This window comes from Macaca nemestrina, chromosome 9, assembly GCF_043159975.1.
Source record: "Macaca nemestrina isolate mMacNem1 chromosome 9, mMacNem.hap1, whole genome shotgun sequence".
In the NCBI taxonomy this organism is placed as follows: Eukaryota; Metazoa; Chordata; class Mammalia; order Primates; family Cercopithecidae; genus Macaca; species Macaca nemestrina.
This window is the reverse complement of record NC_092133.1, coordinates 57,780,208-57,795,906: the sequence shown is the minus strand read 5'-3', so window position 1 is coordinate 57,795,906 and position 15,699 is coordinate 57,780,208. Positions and strand designations below refer to the sequence as shown.

The window sequence follows — 15,699 nt, the reverse complement described above, 5'->3', positions numbered from 1 at the left end:
ATATGTAAAATGTATATGTAATATATAATTATATTATATATAGTATATAAAATTTATATATAATGTAATTATATTTATATATAATATATAAAATTATATATATAATATACACCCATATTTTGGGATTTGCTATTCTCTTCTGCTGCCTATTTTGTCCATTCATATATATGTATAATGTGATAGCAACAGTCAGTCTATTCTCAATAGGAAGAGACAGAATAGTTTATTTAGTAAATGAAGCTGACATAATCAGTAATTCACTTCTAGAAGGAAATAAAATTAGATCCTCATTTCAAATATAAAAATATTCTAGACTTGCTAAAGACCAAATTCATAGTAAAATACAACTTTAAATATTAGAAAAATTTTGAAGATGATTTGTGCCATCTAGGGAGGAAGACAAAAGGGAGAGGAGGAGCCGGACTTCTTAAATAAGACAGTAAACCCAAAGATCGACAGTAAGAATGACAAGCCTAAGTGTTCGTCAATATCTCCATGCTGCAGCCAGAATTTGCTACAGGTTCTAAGTGTCTGATAAATACAACTACCATGTACTCACATTTTGAGTTCCATTAGTACTGTTTTCTCAACAATATTTTAAGTGACGTTTTTGGCATTTTCCCCATAGCCTGCATAGGTTGATCTGTACGATGTGATCACAATGTGTTCACTTACATTGAATTATTCATAATTTCAAGAAGTACTTCTTGAATGACACTGATGTTGCAGGAAACTGATACTTTTGCTGCTCAATTGAGCCCTGAGTTTTCTCTGTAATGATGGAGTGGGGTCTGTTTTCTAAAGTCTTTAGGGAGCACCCAGTGTAGACAGAGTTGTCTATGGCCTGCTCCAGGACATGTTGATGATCTCCTAGACAGGTTACATCATCTTTCCCCTCAAAATTATGTAAGTGTCCTATCCTGATAAAGCCGTGAATGCATTAATTGTCACCTGTTGGGTGATGTGGTCATACTTCAAGAGACACTATTCAGAAGAAGCAATTGGGAAATAATCATTTGTGTTTTCTTTTAGGTCTCTGATGTAAGTTGAAGTATATTCCTTGTAAGTATACTACTTATGATTCTATTCCCTAGATATTTTTGAAGATATTAAGAAAGTCAGTATATGAACAATTTATTAATACAAGATTGATCACTGAATTCCAAGTGCACATTTATAAACTCCTTTCACTTACAGGTCTATTCGTAACAAACATTTATTTTCAGATTTTTGTCATTTTTTTCTGTTATGCACTCATACAGATATCTGCCAAAAGTTTAGTTTTACCATGTAAAGGGAGGCATTTCCTCCAGTATTACTAAAGAACTCGGGATGTTGAATTCAGAAGGCTGGCAAGCAGGACTTATTCAATGCCACAGAAAAAATTAGTTCTCTGGATCTGCACCTCATATCTGCTTGTTCACAGTAACTCATAGAGTAGATTTTAATCTATGATAACCACCTTTCCTAGCATGCCTCAGCATGCCATCCTAGCATGCCATCCATGATTTTAATTAGTCATAATTTACTGAGCGCCTACTATGTGATTGCGATAATTACTTCTATTCTAGATATTGGCCACAAACAACAAATGGGAAACATGGGACTACTGAAAGCTTATGCTTTCTTTCTGATGCACTTGGCAAGAAAGGAACTAATTCAGTACTGTTTGGCTCAGTCGACTACATGGGCTATTGGCTAAGTCATTTTGGATACAGAATTTATTAGAAATGACACCGTAAGTGATTAGCTGTTGGGGGATCAACACTGTAAATAATCTGATCTGAGAAGAACCTTTCAGTATTTAACTAAAAAGTGGTGGCCTTGGGAACAGACCACAAGAGAGAATCTTGCCATCTTTTCTAGCTAACATACGACACCCCCAACCAGCACAAATGGGTGGCAGGCAGGACTTGTTTTTACGAATGACACAGCTCTGTGGATCAACTATATTCCCCATGAACTACAGGAACTCTGCTTTCATTAAAATGGAAAATGGAGTTTCCACCAAGCAGCGAATTAGTGTGTTATCTTAGTAAATGAGCACTGCTAATTGAGTCTCTGTTTCAACTTGATTTCTTCTGTTTGTTACTAAGTGATTGAGCACATCCTGAATTGCATGTCATGAGAATACCTGCCCCTCCAAGAAGTTGACAAATGTGCGAGCTGACAATCCTAAGACGGTAGATAATCATGTAAGGCCTGTAACTAGCTCATTCATCTGGCTCAACCATTATCAAATGATGTCTTTTCTCCCGAAGCATAGCACTTCTTTACATCTTTTAAAAAATTATGTACTTTTTAAAGTCCAGATTCATTAAGACCCCAAATGATCAGTCTTTTTGGAAAGGACATGATCTACATGGGTGAGCATGTGTATGTGTACACTGACAATTGCGCATTGTCTTAAGCTTGGTATATATTTAAATAACACAATTTAATTGGAAAATTTCCTGTGCTACTTTTGAAATTGTATTACTTACATTAGCGATCACAAGGGAGTAATAGGCTTAGTAACCAGTTTATCACATTAAAATGTACTTTAATGTCTGCTAATTTCAAAAGGCTCATATGAGAGTCCGCATGCCTTAGCGGTCTGCATTTGATTTTGGTAGGAATCTCGGCTGGGAACAGCTTACATATCTCTGAGCAAGGCATGGAATTATTGGCTCTCTGTGTTTCCTCATTATAAAATTGTAGCTAACACTTATCTTCTGCACAAAGAATGTTGTTTAGAACAACGAATAATGAAGACAAGCAATGTTAATTAAGACATGATTATTCACCTTTAGAGCCTTGATGGAAGAAAAACAACTTCCCAGGAACAATAATAATAGACTCTGTGTGCAAAGATTTAAACATGTTTTGTTTGTAATATCTGGCACGGCAGACGTGTTCTTAAAATCTCAGGATATTAAGTTTATGAGTAAAGTTACTTAAAACCCATTTATTATGGAGAGTTGGTGACGGGAGGGGCCTAAAGATCAACCTTTTGTCACACAGGAGGCCACTGGTGTCTAAGGAGATTAAGTAACATTCCTTAAAGTCAAGTTGATGAGCAACTAAAGCCATAACGAGAGAAGATTTTCCAGCCAGTGTCCTTTGACCTCTATTTATTTGTTTAGAAAAAATGGCAAAATAATGGAAACACCAACCTTCTAATATTAATCAGTCCATCATCAGTAAACAGCTATTATTTCATGACATCTTTTGAGCAATCGCAACTGTAATCATTACAGAATTAGTAGCAATTTCAAAAAGAGACTGGCCCATTTAAAAATCTGAGATCACTTATTTTACTTAGAATTAAAACAAAAAACAAAAAACAAAACAAAACAAAAAAAACCCCCCAAAAACAAAAAACAAAACCTGCGGTAGAAGCGCGTGGTTATGAGAGCGTTTGGGCAAGAGACGTCCAATGGAAGAATTCATACATTTAGACCCGCTGGCACCGTGCACGGCGCGCCGGGGACGGCTGGGGGGCGCCGGGCAGCAGAGGGTGTCCGGGACCCCAGCGCAGCTCCCAGCCCCGCCGCCCTCCCGGGCGGCTCACCAGCCAGGGCCGGACGTGCGGCGCCTTTTCAGAGACCGGATTTGGCTCGGCCGCTGACTCCGCGGACGGGGAATGAGAGCTCGGAGGTCTCTGGTAGCGGCACTGGGACCGGGAAGGGAAAGGGGCGGCGTACCTCCGATTCGGGCGTTGTTCCCGCCGGGGTCGGCCCTGCTGGGGTCGGCCCCCAGGGAGTCGTCCCCTGCGACATCGCCGCGATCTCGGCCGGCCGAGAGAAGCTGCCCCTCGTCACCTAGGCAACTGGGGTGGGGCCGGCGTCCCTGGGCCTGGGAACAGATCCCAGCGGAAGGCGGCGCCGGGCCTGAGCCTCCTCCCGCGGAGTACAGGGCTGGGGACCGCGCTGAGGAGCAGGAGGCCGGGAGGGAGGCCGACAGCAGCCCGCTGCGGAGGCTCTGAATCCTCTTGAAGAGACAGAGTCGTTCCAGTTAGTAGGAATGAACGTGGGGAAAAGGCAATTCAAGTAGCAGTAATTTAAATGAAATGATATATGTCAAAGTACCTAATGCTAGCACATTGCAAGTTTCAACAAGTATTAAAGTAAGATATATTATTAGAACTTCAACCACTGAGTGATGTTTGATACTAAGCAATCATTGTAAATTCTAAAGTATCATGGTGGTATTGTGGTCATGTTTAGAAGGAAAAATATGTCTTTATCTTTTAGAGATACATGCCTAACAATTTAGTGATGATGAAATGATGTAAAATATGTGATTTATTCCAAAATAATGAGGGAGGGGCACAGGAAGTGAGTGAAGGTATAGTAGATGAATCTAGATTAGGTATGTGAATGGAAGGGGTTCCATCAGTGTACTATTCTTTCTACTTTTGTATATGTTTGAAGTGTTCCACAACAAAAACATTTAAAAACAATAAGAAATATCACATAGCAGCCTGAGTATTCTTGACTTCTTTGGATGATCAACTCCTGCTTTGAAAATGAAATGTACTTGGCTTATATTTACCTGCATGGAGGTTGCTATGCAGGACACTTCCTGTAAAAATCAGACATTATTTAAGTGATTCAGTTTCCTCATCTGTTGAATGAAATAACAGTGTTGGCCTTCAAACATGACTATGAGGATTTAACAGGTTAATATATATATGAAAATGCTTATATCAGCCTTGACACCTAGTAGTGGTCTGTGTTTGATATTATTAGTGTTAGTATTAATATTGTGCTTCTCCTGACGTTAGTCCATCTTGTACACAGATGCTAGGATAATATTTCATCATGAACCTCTCCTTTATGTTAGCCCATTGTCTTTAGAACCAAATTTAACACATTAGCTTTATATAACCTCATAACTGTGCCTTGCCTTCAAATTGTCTCATAGTTCAAATTATACAATTTGTACTGTCAACCTGTGTTTTTGAGTCGTCTCTAGTCTTGTATGGCCCATCTTTTCAAGTGGGTTTTACTGTTTTCCTTGATATTTTCACTTCTGAAGGGGCTAGTTTAGTTCTCAGTACAAAGAATGCATGCAACAATACGTTTATGACTTGCAACCCCATTATATAGGACCCCATTATATAGGACATCAATAGGACCATATTAAAACTTCTTCAATTGGTGAAAATATAGTCACTTTTTAGTGATTGCTAGAGTTAATGCAAAAGTCACCACCTTAGAAAGTCATTACAGTGCTTAATTTTTTTCATTACTTCCTTCTGATCGCTGCTTCAAAGAAATTGAAGATAGCTGGTCACCTTCTTCAAGGTAAGGACCCTACCATATTCCTTGAATTTAGTGTTTGGTGACATGATAAAGCATTTATTTCTCTAACGTGGAGTTCCAGTGATCTCAAAGATTTGGCTTACTTTTCAGGCCTTTAATTTTGCTGCCATTTATTTGACAGTTTTTAGTTTTTCTTCTCCTGTTTTTGGTTTTGCACCCCAGAACCAGATGCAAAACTCCATTAAAGATGGAATCAATTCTAACAGTAATAGGAAGGTTACCTCAGGGAGTGGGGAATTATTTTGTAGGAATTACAATTTTACTTTAAAAAATTCAATGTTGTAATTTGTTAGAGAAGTCAGTTTTGAGGAGGTAATTTAATTTTATGGGACACAAATGTTTTGCTCAGTAAGAAGTGGTGTTGAAAACCCATTAGCCTGAAGGTTACTTTTAATTTGCACAAGTTGAAGCTGATTTTAGCCTCCCATTTCTTTTGTAGATAGGTGCCAACAAGAAAGACAAATCTCAGTAGGTGATATGCTTTCTTACGTGGGAAGTCATTTAAGTCTTCCTTCCTAGGTCTCTTTTGAAGATACAGGCCTCTAACCAAAGCCTGCAAAATTCCGTTTGTTATCTTAGTCTATTGTTTTAGGACTGGAAGAGAAAAGGAAGCATATGGGTCTAGTTCACAGTTATTTTTTTAAAAGACCACTGACTTTTACCCCATCACATTGAAATGTGGGGTAGCTTGATATTACTTGATCAATTGAATTCAAGTTCCTGTTCTAAAGAAAGTTTTCCAATCGATGTGTCCATAAACCTGTGAGTAGTACAACACTTTATAAATAAAATCAGATTCTCTTGAAGAGGGGCATTTTCATAATTCTACTGGTTTAACCAAGTATTGGATGTTTAAAATAAAGCATACTTTTAAGTATCAGGAAAACGCTTAAGAAAGGGCTAGATAATTTTAAAATGGATATTGACAGTCCAGTGTGGCAATATTTGGCAATGAATACTGACAGATTTTAACTGTATTCTTAGAGTGGGTAAACATTTCTACTCCATTCTTTGTGGTTCCTGTGTCTCTGGCTCATTTTAAATATGGTGAGGCTCTTCAACAATAAACAAAATAATGCCATTAATGAGATTAATGACATGTTAGTAGTTCAAACACTGTGATTCCTGAGGTCTTCAATCTATTAAGTGATAGATAATGATAATCTTAAGAAGATCAGGCAGGAAACAATTCAGTATGCCCCTAAATGGTAATGAGAGATCTCATCATTCTAGTGATAGAATTTAGACAGCGCATTGTTTCTTGCCTTGAGATCCGTGAAACTTGATAGATGCAGAATGAAAAAAGACTGAAAGCAATTTAATTTGTAATTGCCTTCACTCTGGTTACATATTTTATTTTTAGCAAAGAAAGTATTCCAATAGTTAATTTTGAAATGTATTTAAAGTTTTCTTAACCTTTACCTAGTACTTAAATCTGGTCTTCTCATTTCAACCAAGTACTATAGTCTGTTCAGGTCATATGTGAGAACATTGTGAAGTCTTACCTTAATAAAACACACTTAGAATATGATATAGTAAACATACTATAGTATACATTCTAAGAGTGAGTAATTATTGTAGGGTGGGATAATGATTTCCAGAAAACAGTTGGTATAATACTATTTTGAGAATATTTATGTAACACTAATATTTGTCTTCAAAACTCTGTCCTTTCCCATTTTGGGTCCATATGTTTGTCCCTCTTTCTCTAGTCACTCCCTTTACAATGGATCCTTCTGCTGTTCAGATGAAACTTAAGTCCTTTTTCCAAACCAGACAATACTATCTTTTCCTACTACAGAGATCTCTTTAAGATAGTTTTGTGCCATTTTGCTTTCCTTCCTGATCAAAATATTGAAAAAGTAGTCCCTCTCTTATCATCTCTCCTTACCCACTCCAGCTCTGTAATCAGTCTCTCATCTCCTTAGCTCTCCTAAGCCGACCTCCCCAAAATTGCCACTGGTTCCTGTCTTTCTGAGTATGTGGACACTTTTCGCTCGCCCCTCATGTCCACTCTCTCCCCATCTCTGCTTGGTCTCGTGCCAACCTTTATGGGCCTCATCAGCTGATTTTGCCACATTCCTTGCCCTCTGACTTGTGGTTGGGTTTTGCCAATGGGAGCATCACCAGGGGTTTGGAAGGTGGAAGAGTGAGATCAGGGTATTTATTCTCCCAGTCCCCTCTCTGCAGAATTACAGATTAGAAGTAGCCAGATTCCTACACCAAAAGCCCTGAAGGCCACCTTCTGTCCTTCGGCCCCCTCCACAGCTAGAGCCGTCTTGGGGTTCGGGTAACCATTCCTCCCCTCGCCCCTCCAGCCCTAGAGGTGGTAATGGCTTCCTCCTGCTGCTGTTGATTTTACTTATGGCTGCTCACCTGTTTGTGAACGGTTCCTTTAATAAGCTCTCCTCAGTTACCACATTTGTTCTGCTTCCTGTTGGGACTTTGACTGATTTTAGCAAAAACTAACTCCACAACATTTAATAAGGAAGATGTCTGGCTTGTTCAACACCGTTGTTATTGCCCACTGCTTAGTAGCTGTGCAGCGAGCAGTATTGTCTGTAAGTGATCCTGGCTACTTCTTGTGGATTTCTTGCACAATTATCTAGGTAGGGCTGCACCCCAGCCCACCCCTTTCTCCAGCTGGAGAGGCTGTACCTAATTACCCTCAGGACTGATGGCAGACAGTGGAGACTGTAACTACCCATGGGACCTGTGTTATCCCTGTCTTGGACAGCTGGCTGTCTCAGACAACTTGTGTAGATTGCTGGTTCCTCAAATCTTAACTTTCCAATGTCAAGCAGACTGTGTAGTATAGTCCCCCTGTTGACAAGACTCTTTTAAAATTTGAGCTATAAAAAGTCAAAAGAACAGGTCCTGGGCCCTGGCAAGCCTTTCCATAGATGCTGGGGTGTGTTTGAGAAACAACAGTGGCTTCCTTTTTTGTTCTTGCCGATCCTGGCCTTGAAGCTTTGACCTTTCCCAATAAAACCTATCCCATGTCACAGGAGGTTGTGAATTTGGAAGCCAGGAGGATCATACCTGGCAGGGGCTGCTGCTTGTGAAAATGCATGTCATTCACACATTCACTTGTCCCAGCACATTTAGATTCATAATCTGTATTTGCACGCGAGTCTTGTTAATTATTTCCATTTACAGATTGTTCTTTATGGCAGTATTTACGTTAGTATTTTCATCACTCCTTTTATGCTTCAGTGAACCACTTTTAGGTCACTGATCCATGTTTGTGAACTGGTAGTTTAATGCAAAAAACAAGTTAACCGTCCTAAGCAGGGACATACGTATTATGTGAAAATACTTCAGCTGAGGAAACACTGCACCCGATTTCCAGAATGTTAGCCAAGGTAGACTTACCCAAATTCCTAAAGCAAAGGCAGGATTTTTAAACAGATGATTTGAGCTAGCTATAAAGAATTTTTGTAAAAATCAAAATTCATCCTGCACTTGAAATTTGCAAAATATGTATGATCAAACGGTTTCACAGACTTTTTCTTTTTTCCTTCTGAAACTGCCTAAAAGTCACTGGGTGCCACTTAATTAATGGCAGGGGACTCCATTGCTCTTTGAAGACATTTTTGAGGAAACCTCTTCTAGGAGATTCTGGGAAGTGCCTCCACTGAACAACTATTGCCCCCTTCTCTGTACTACTTCTCGCCCCCCTAACTTTGAAAAATAGCAATTCTAGTTTTACCTGTTTTACATAACACCTTCTTATAAATTTTGTTAGAAGGAAGCATTTTGAGCTTTAAGAAGTTTAAAAGCCACTAGATAATCTCTAAGGAAGCTTCATCTCTGAAAATTCTATTGTGATGTAATTTCCCAAAGAATTCATTGCCTGAGACATTCACCTTGGCAAATACAAAGCATTACTGTTATTAAACATTTCTGGTGTGTTTGCACATTTATAATTCCAGGGAAATGAAATAACATGCATTATTTCATCTCATCACCAGACTTGCACTAAGAGGCATATGGTATTATTTTTGTTTTGCAGACAAGGACACTGAGGTTCAGAGGGCCAAGGTAACTGACCTAATGTCTCATGGCTAAGTATGTGGCAGGCAGGCACAGGTATTAACTAGTTTCTATGATTCTGCAGCCCGCCCACTCTGCTCACTATGCCGCACTACCTCAGCTGTGTGCCGTGCTCAAGACCCTGGCCGGGTCGATGAAATTTATCTCTGGAGCCGTTCCATTTCTCCTTCATTGCCTCTCCTCTCACCACGTACTTCCCACTTCCCCAAGGTCTTCACAATAATTGCTAATCCATTTAGTGTGTTACTCTTGTAGGTTATCAAGCCAGGTGTATAGTCATAACTAAAGTATGAGATGATATGGCTTAGCTCTTACCAGGAGGCATTTGTTTTGTTTTGTACTAGGAGACACTTGAAGATGGAAAATTCTTTCGCAGCTCAAATGAACGAGGTTTTAATAGAGGATTGCCAACTCGTGGGGCTTATATTTTCAAAACAGAAGGTCTTTTCTGGTGCCTTCAAAGGTTTCACCTGAGGCACAGCTTTATTCCACTTACTAGTGTCAGAAGCTGTTATGATGATTTCTTCTACCCTCCACAGAATCTGTTACAGTGCTTTGATAAACATCCAGTAAATGGTAGAGCATGATGATGAAAAAAAGCAAATTAATCAGTAGAAAATATCCTTGTAGCTATGGTTAATCCTGATTCGAGTGCACTACATGGAATTTTTGTTTTTGTTTTTGTTTTTTTTTTTGAGACAGGGTCTCACTCTGTTGCCCAAGCTGGAGTACAGTGGTTCAGTCTTGGCTCACTGTAGCCTCCGTCTCCTAGGTTCAAGTGATTCTCTCACCTCAACCTCCTGAATAGCGAGGACTACAGGCGCATGCCACCTGTTAGCTTGGCTAACTTTTGTCGTTTTTAATAGAGAAGGGGTTTCACCATGTTGGTCAGGCTAGTCTCAAACTCCTGACTTCAAATAATCTGCCCGCTTCAGCCTCCCAAAGTGCTGGAATTATTGGCGTGAGCCACTGAGACCAGCAGGAAAAATTTAAATATTATTTTTCTACATTGCTAAAAGGCCCATGTGCCTTCTTTTTGAGTGAAATGCATTTCATATGCCTCAAAGCTAGGTTAAGCATCTACATGAGAGAAATTCAGGGTGTCATTGTGCAGCTTTCAGAAGATTATAACAAATGATCACAGGATTTACTAGCCATTTTCTATTTTATTTTATAATAATAGAAATCATTGATTCTGGGAGGAAATAGGCTGTTTGCCTATGTGTGCTGGAAATCTAGGTCTGTAAAGAGCATGAGAAGATTATATATGATATTTCTGAAGCTAGAAATCATAGCCTCTTGATGGTTAATGGTTGGTCTCCAGCCTGTTATTTTGATGATAGTCTCATCGTGCCCCTTATGGTGCCACCTCATGGTCACTGGTACACAGATAGGCATAGCTTTGGTGCAAGTTAGAATAGTGAATTCGGTTGAGGGATATTTTTGACCAGCTAAGAAACCTTAGGAAAAATTAGTCTATCTCCGTGTAACATTGATGATTCTTCTCAGAAAATTTTTAAGCAGTTCCTTATGCTAAGGAATACAAACTCAGAATGTTTGCACAGAAAAACAAAAGTAGACAATTGGAAAAGAGAAAAGAAGGGAAGGTGGATGGCAGAACAGAAGTGATGTTCAGACTTTGGAGAGAGAAAATGGAGTCAAACAGAACATCTAAGTCAAAACCACCACGACATGAGATCACACAGCTGTCATCAGGAGTCATATGAGATTAGGCCACAGTATTCCAGTAGATTTTGCTTTGCTCAGGAATTAGCCTAGTAATTACTAGGAAGGTCACTAGGACAATGCCCTTTTTGGGACCTGCATCCTCTAGACAAATGACACTCTGAAATGAGTCTTTTTTTCCCTTTTGATCGTTAGACTTAAATTGATGCCATGGCCATAGATGCAAGTTGCATGACTGATGCAACTTGATTACAATTCAGCAGATGAATTAGGTAGTGGAGATTTGTTTAAACTTAGATTCTTAAAGACTTGGTGGGTTACTCTTGCCTGGGCAGTCTTCCAATGAATGTCTGGCTATTCTTGATGTGGCAGCCTTCCCATCAAATCTTGAGCCACACTCAAGAAGAGTCAGACTACTCGATGGACTCTATAAGTGGGAGAGTCCGGTGGTCACAGGTCCAGGGTCCAAGGACAGCTTAAGATAGTAGAGCAGAGTATGCTTCCGATTTCATGTTGCTGTTGCATCCTCTAAAAACCGTTGGCAAAATTGCTGTTCCTTCCTTGACTGGACAAAGGAGAGCCCATTTTTCTTGTGGACACACAATGTTGGAATAATTTTTCTCTGGCAGCAGCATATGCTAGATGAAACATTGTAGACTTTAGCTTCTGTCTTTGCCCAGATAGCTGTCCCTTTCTTCCTTATGCAAAGCCTAAATCCTGGGGGATACCAATGAAGCTGGCTTGGGTTGTATCCATATATGGAGAGTCAAACTCCTTATTAAGGCCTGGTTTCTAACTCCACCTTTAGTGATTAGTGATTAATTATACTATTACACTGAGAATCAGGAACAACAAAATGGAGTAAGGAATTTTTTTCCACAATTTAAGACCAGGTAAAATTGTTGAAAATGCATACTGAGATATTTTCCTATTATCATGAGTTCATCCAACGAATACTTATGGACTACTGTATAAGTATCCAGTACTATTCTAAGCATTTGGTCAATAAAAGAGGCAAAAACTCTGTCCTCTCAGAAATTCTATTCTGATGAGTTGAAAAAAATCTACATTCTATCTGAAGATTCACGAACTTGCTAATTATTATTTTGGAAGGCGTCCTGTTTTTGTGACTCTGAGAAGTTAAGATGTACAAAGAGCCTAATTACATGTGCTTTTTTAAAAAACTGGAAATCCTATGGGCTGATGGTTAATAGTTTGTTTAGAAAGTGGGAAAAATGGGGCAGACTGAGGAGATCAGAAGTGTGGGGTTAAGAAAATCAAGGTGTGTTGCAGTCTTGAATAGGATAGTCAGGATAGGCCTTAGACAAAAGATGAGAATTGAGCAAAGTGTATCATCGCTATTGTCGTAACTAGCATTCTGGCTAAGTGCCTTTTGTGTGTTTCTTCCTTAAACCTTGCAACAGATGTGGTCACCGAGGCTTAAAAAAGTTAATTATCTACCCAGTATTACACAGCTATTTCATAGAGACAATAGAATTTTAACTCAGGACTATCTGATTAAGAACCCAAGTTACATACACTGTACTATGTCTCAAAGCAGTAGCTTACAAACTGTATTCATATTTATAAATACAGATCACCAGGATATTATTAGCTTTTAAAGCATCTATTATTAACCATATTTTCATGCTATACTTAAAAGCACATACTTAAATATATTATAGTCCACATATTACCATATTGGAGGGACCCAACTTACTAAACTGTGTTAGGTAGGTACTTTTTGCAGATGTGCAAATGTTTTCTCATCTCTATGCATTTGAACAGTATGTAAATGTTTCCTTGGCTAGGAGTGTTTTGATTTTTCATGATGTAAAAAAAAATCAGGCCTTAGCATGCCTGTTTACATAAAATTGCTTAACAGCTCAAATATAGCATGGAGTAGAATCAAGTATGTCTGGTGGTTAGATGTTCACATCGTAGTGGAATCATTGATAGCTCATTAATAAGGGAACCTATAACATATTTATGTAGTGTGATATTAAAGATATTTCTAGTGTTATTAGGTTTAGGTGCTTTTTGCCTGCCTTATTTTGAGAAAAGATGGGATACAATTAGTGATTAAACCTTGATTTTATTTTAAGCTCTGAATTACCTAATTGAAGCATATCTTGAGACAACTAGGGAAGGTTTTTGTTTCTTTTTCCAAACCATCATTTGTAATTACTTATGTAGTTCAAAAATTTATTTTAATACTATGAAACCAAGCCAGAATATTGAAATAAATTTGATGTTGAGACTGATGTGACTGGAAGAGTCTCATTACACTAGCTTTTACAATGACAAACAAATGTATGTTATAATAAGTAAATATATGTTTATAGTTATAATAAGTACATTAAAATATACTGTGGACAGTAATTTATATAAATAATACAACACATTCATTTATTTACCTTTGAAGTTTAATTTTTTAAAAATTAGCAAGGGAGATGAATGGGGTAAAATCCAGTGATGTAAACATGGACATGGATTTCTAAAATGGCAACTGCAGTAATCCCCCCTTTTCCATGGTTTTGCTTTTCATACACGTGGTGCAGTGCAATAAAATATTTGGTGTGGGGGGGGAAGAGAGAGACCACTTTTATGTAACTTTTATTACAGTATATTGTCATAGTTGTTCTATTTTTTAGTCATTGTTACTTTCTTATTGTGATTAATTTTTAAATTAATCTTCATCATAGGTATGTATATGTAGGAAAAAAACACAGTATTTATAGAGTTCAACACTACTTGCAATTTCAGGCATCCACTGGGAGTCTTGGAATGTATCCCTGAAAATGAGGAGTGTCTGCTGTTCAAAAGGAAATAGAAAACATAGACTGTGCACACATTTGCTTTAACCGAAGCTAAGGAATATTGCACGTTTTGTGAATATAAATAGTCTAATGACCAAAATAATCTGTTTTCTCGGCCGGGCACAGTGGCTCACACCTGTAATCCCAGCACTTTGAGAGGCTGAGGTGGCCAGATCACCTGAGGTTGGGAGTTTGAGACGAGCCTGACCAACATGGAGAAACCCCGGCTCTACTAAAAATACAAAATTAGCCGGGCATGGTGGTGCATGCCTGCAATCCCAGCTACTCGGGAGGCTGAGGCAGGAGAATCACTTGAACCTGGGAGTTGGAGGTCGTGGTGAGCCAAGATTGCATCATTGGACTCCAGCCTGGGCAACAAGAGTGAAACTCTGTCTCCAAAAATAATAATAATAATAATAATAATAATAATAATAATAATAATAATAATTGTTTTCTCTCACCTATTTTAATCTGTATAATTGTACCCTTAAAGGAAGTAAAATAATATGAAAACCTTCACAATTTCATTTCTCAGTCATTGACTTTAGATGAGTAAACTTGGGGAAGGGTAATTGCTGGAGTGGTGGGGGTAAAGGAAAATTCACTTGAGTTTAAGATTGCCACTGCTATGTACGCAGAACCTGTCCCTTCCATTCACTTGCAGACCTACAACTAAAGGTCTTTCTGTAGAGTTTTTATTAGTTTTCTTCGCTTGCTTGTTGGTTTTTCTTTTTTCTTTCTTTCTTTCTTTCTTTCTTTCTTTCTTTCTTTCTTTTTTTTTTTTTTTTTGCAATCAGTGTTAAGTTGTCATAAGTTTAAAATAATAGGTTATAAGATGTTATTTGCAAGCCTCATGGTAACCTCAAATCAAAAAACCTAGAACAGATACACAAAAAATAAAAAGCAAGAAATTAAAACATACAACCCAAGAATATCACCTTCACAGAAAGGAAGACAAGAAAGAAAGAATGAAGGAAGAGAAGACCACGGAACAACCAGAAAACAAATAAAATGGCAGGAATAAGTCCTTATTTATCAATAACAACATTGAATGTAAATTGACTAAATTCTCCAATAAAAAAATGTAGAGTTGTTGAATGGGTTAAAAAAATAAAAAGACCCAATGATCTGTTCTTGCAAAACCATACTTCATCTATAAAGATACAAATATACTGAAAATAAAGGGATGAAAAAAGATGTTCCATGCAAATGGAAACCAAAAAAGAGCAGGAATTGCTATCCTTATGTCAAACAAAATGGATTTCAAGACAAAAAGTATAACAAGAGACAAATAAGGTCATTATATAGTGATTTAAGGGATCAATTCATCAAAAGAGTATAACAATTGTGAGTATATATGCACCCAACACTGGAGCACCCAGAGTATAAAGCAAATATTAGAACTAAAGGACAGATGATTGTATAGACCCCAATACAGTAATAGCTGGAGACCTCGACACCCACTTTCAGCATTTAACAGATCATCCAGACACAAAATCAACAAAGAAACATTGGACTTAATCTGCACGATAGACCAAGTGGACCTAATACATGTTGACAGGACATTTCATTTGATGGCTACAGACTACATATTATTATTCTCCTCAGCACACGAGTCATTCTCAAGGTTAGCCCATATGTTAGACCACAAAACAAGTCTTAAAAAATTCAGAAACATTGAAATTATATTAAGGATCTTCTCTGACTACAGTGGAGAGAAATCCATAAAACTGGAAATCAATTACAAGAGGAATTTTGGAAACTACACAAACACATGTAAATTAAACAATATGCTTCCTAATGACTAGTGGGCCAATGAAGAAATTAAG

General features: G+C 38.0%; 1 protein-coding gene and 1 long non-coding RNA gene across 9 annotated transcripts in view; one reads left to right on the top strand and one right to left on the bottom strand.

The window, feature by feature from the left end:
• The window catches only part of CABCOCO1 (ciliary associated calcium binding coiled-coil 1), a 106,487-nt gene extending 102,687 nt beyond the window's left edge, over nt 1-3,800 (bottom strand). For 6 of the 7 annotated variants that reach the window (XR_011607779.1, XM_024788036.2, XM_011715157.3 and 3 more), the window contains exon 1: nt 3,687-3,800. Coding sequence is in view for 5 of the 7 variants with exons in the window: in XM_024788036.2 (XP_024643804.1) it covers nt 3,687-3,761 (75 nt within the window). In the remaining 2 variants the exon portion in view is untranslated. Of the gene's footprint in view, nt 1-3,155; nt 3,313-3,686 lie in introns of those variants that run through there. The other variant, XM_071069604.1, reaches the window with a different exon arrangement.
• A 122-nt stretch (nt 3,801-3,922) lies between these two features.
• LOC105466169 (uncharacterized) overlaps nt 3,923-15,699 on the top strand; it is a 53,006-nt gene continuing 41,229 nt past the window's right edge. For both annotated transcript variants that reach the window (XR_011607781.1, XR_011607780.1), the window contains exons 1-2: nt 3,923-4,108; nt 5,261-5,291. This is a non-coding gene — a long non-coding RNA (uncharacterized lncRNA). The remainder of the gene's footprint in view (nt 4,109-5,260; nt 5,292-15,699) is intronic.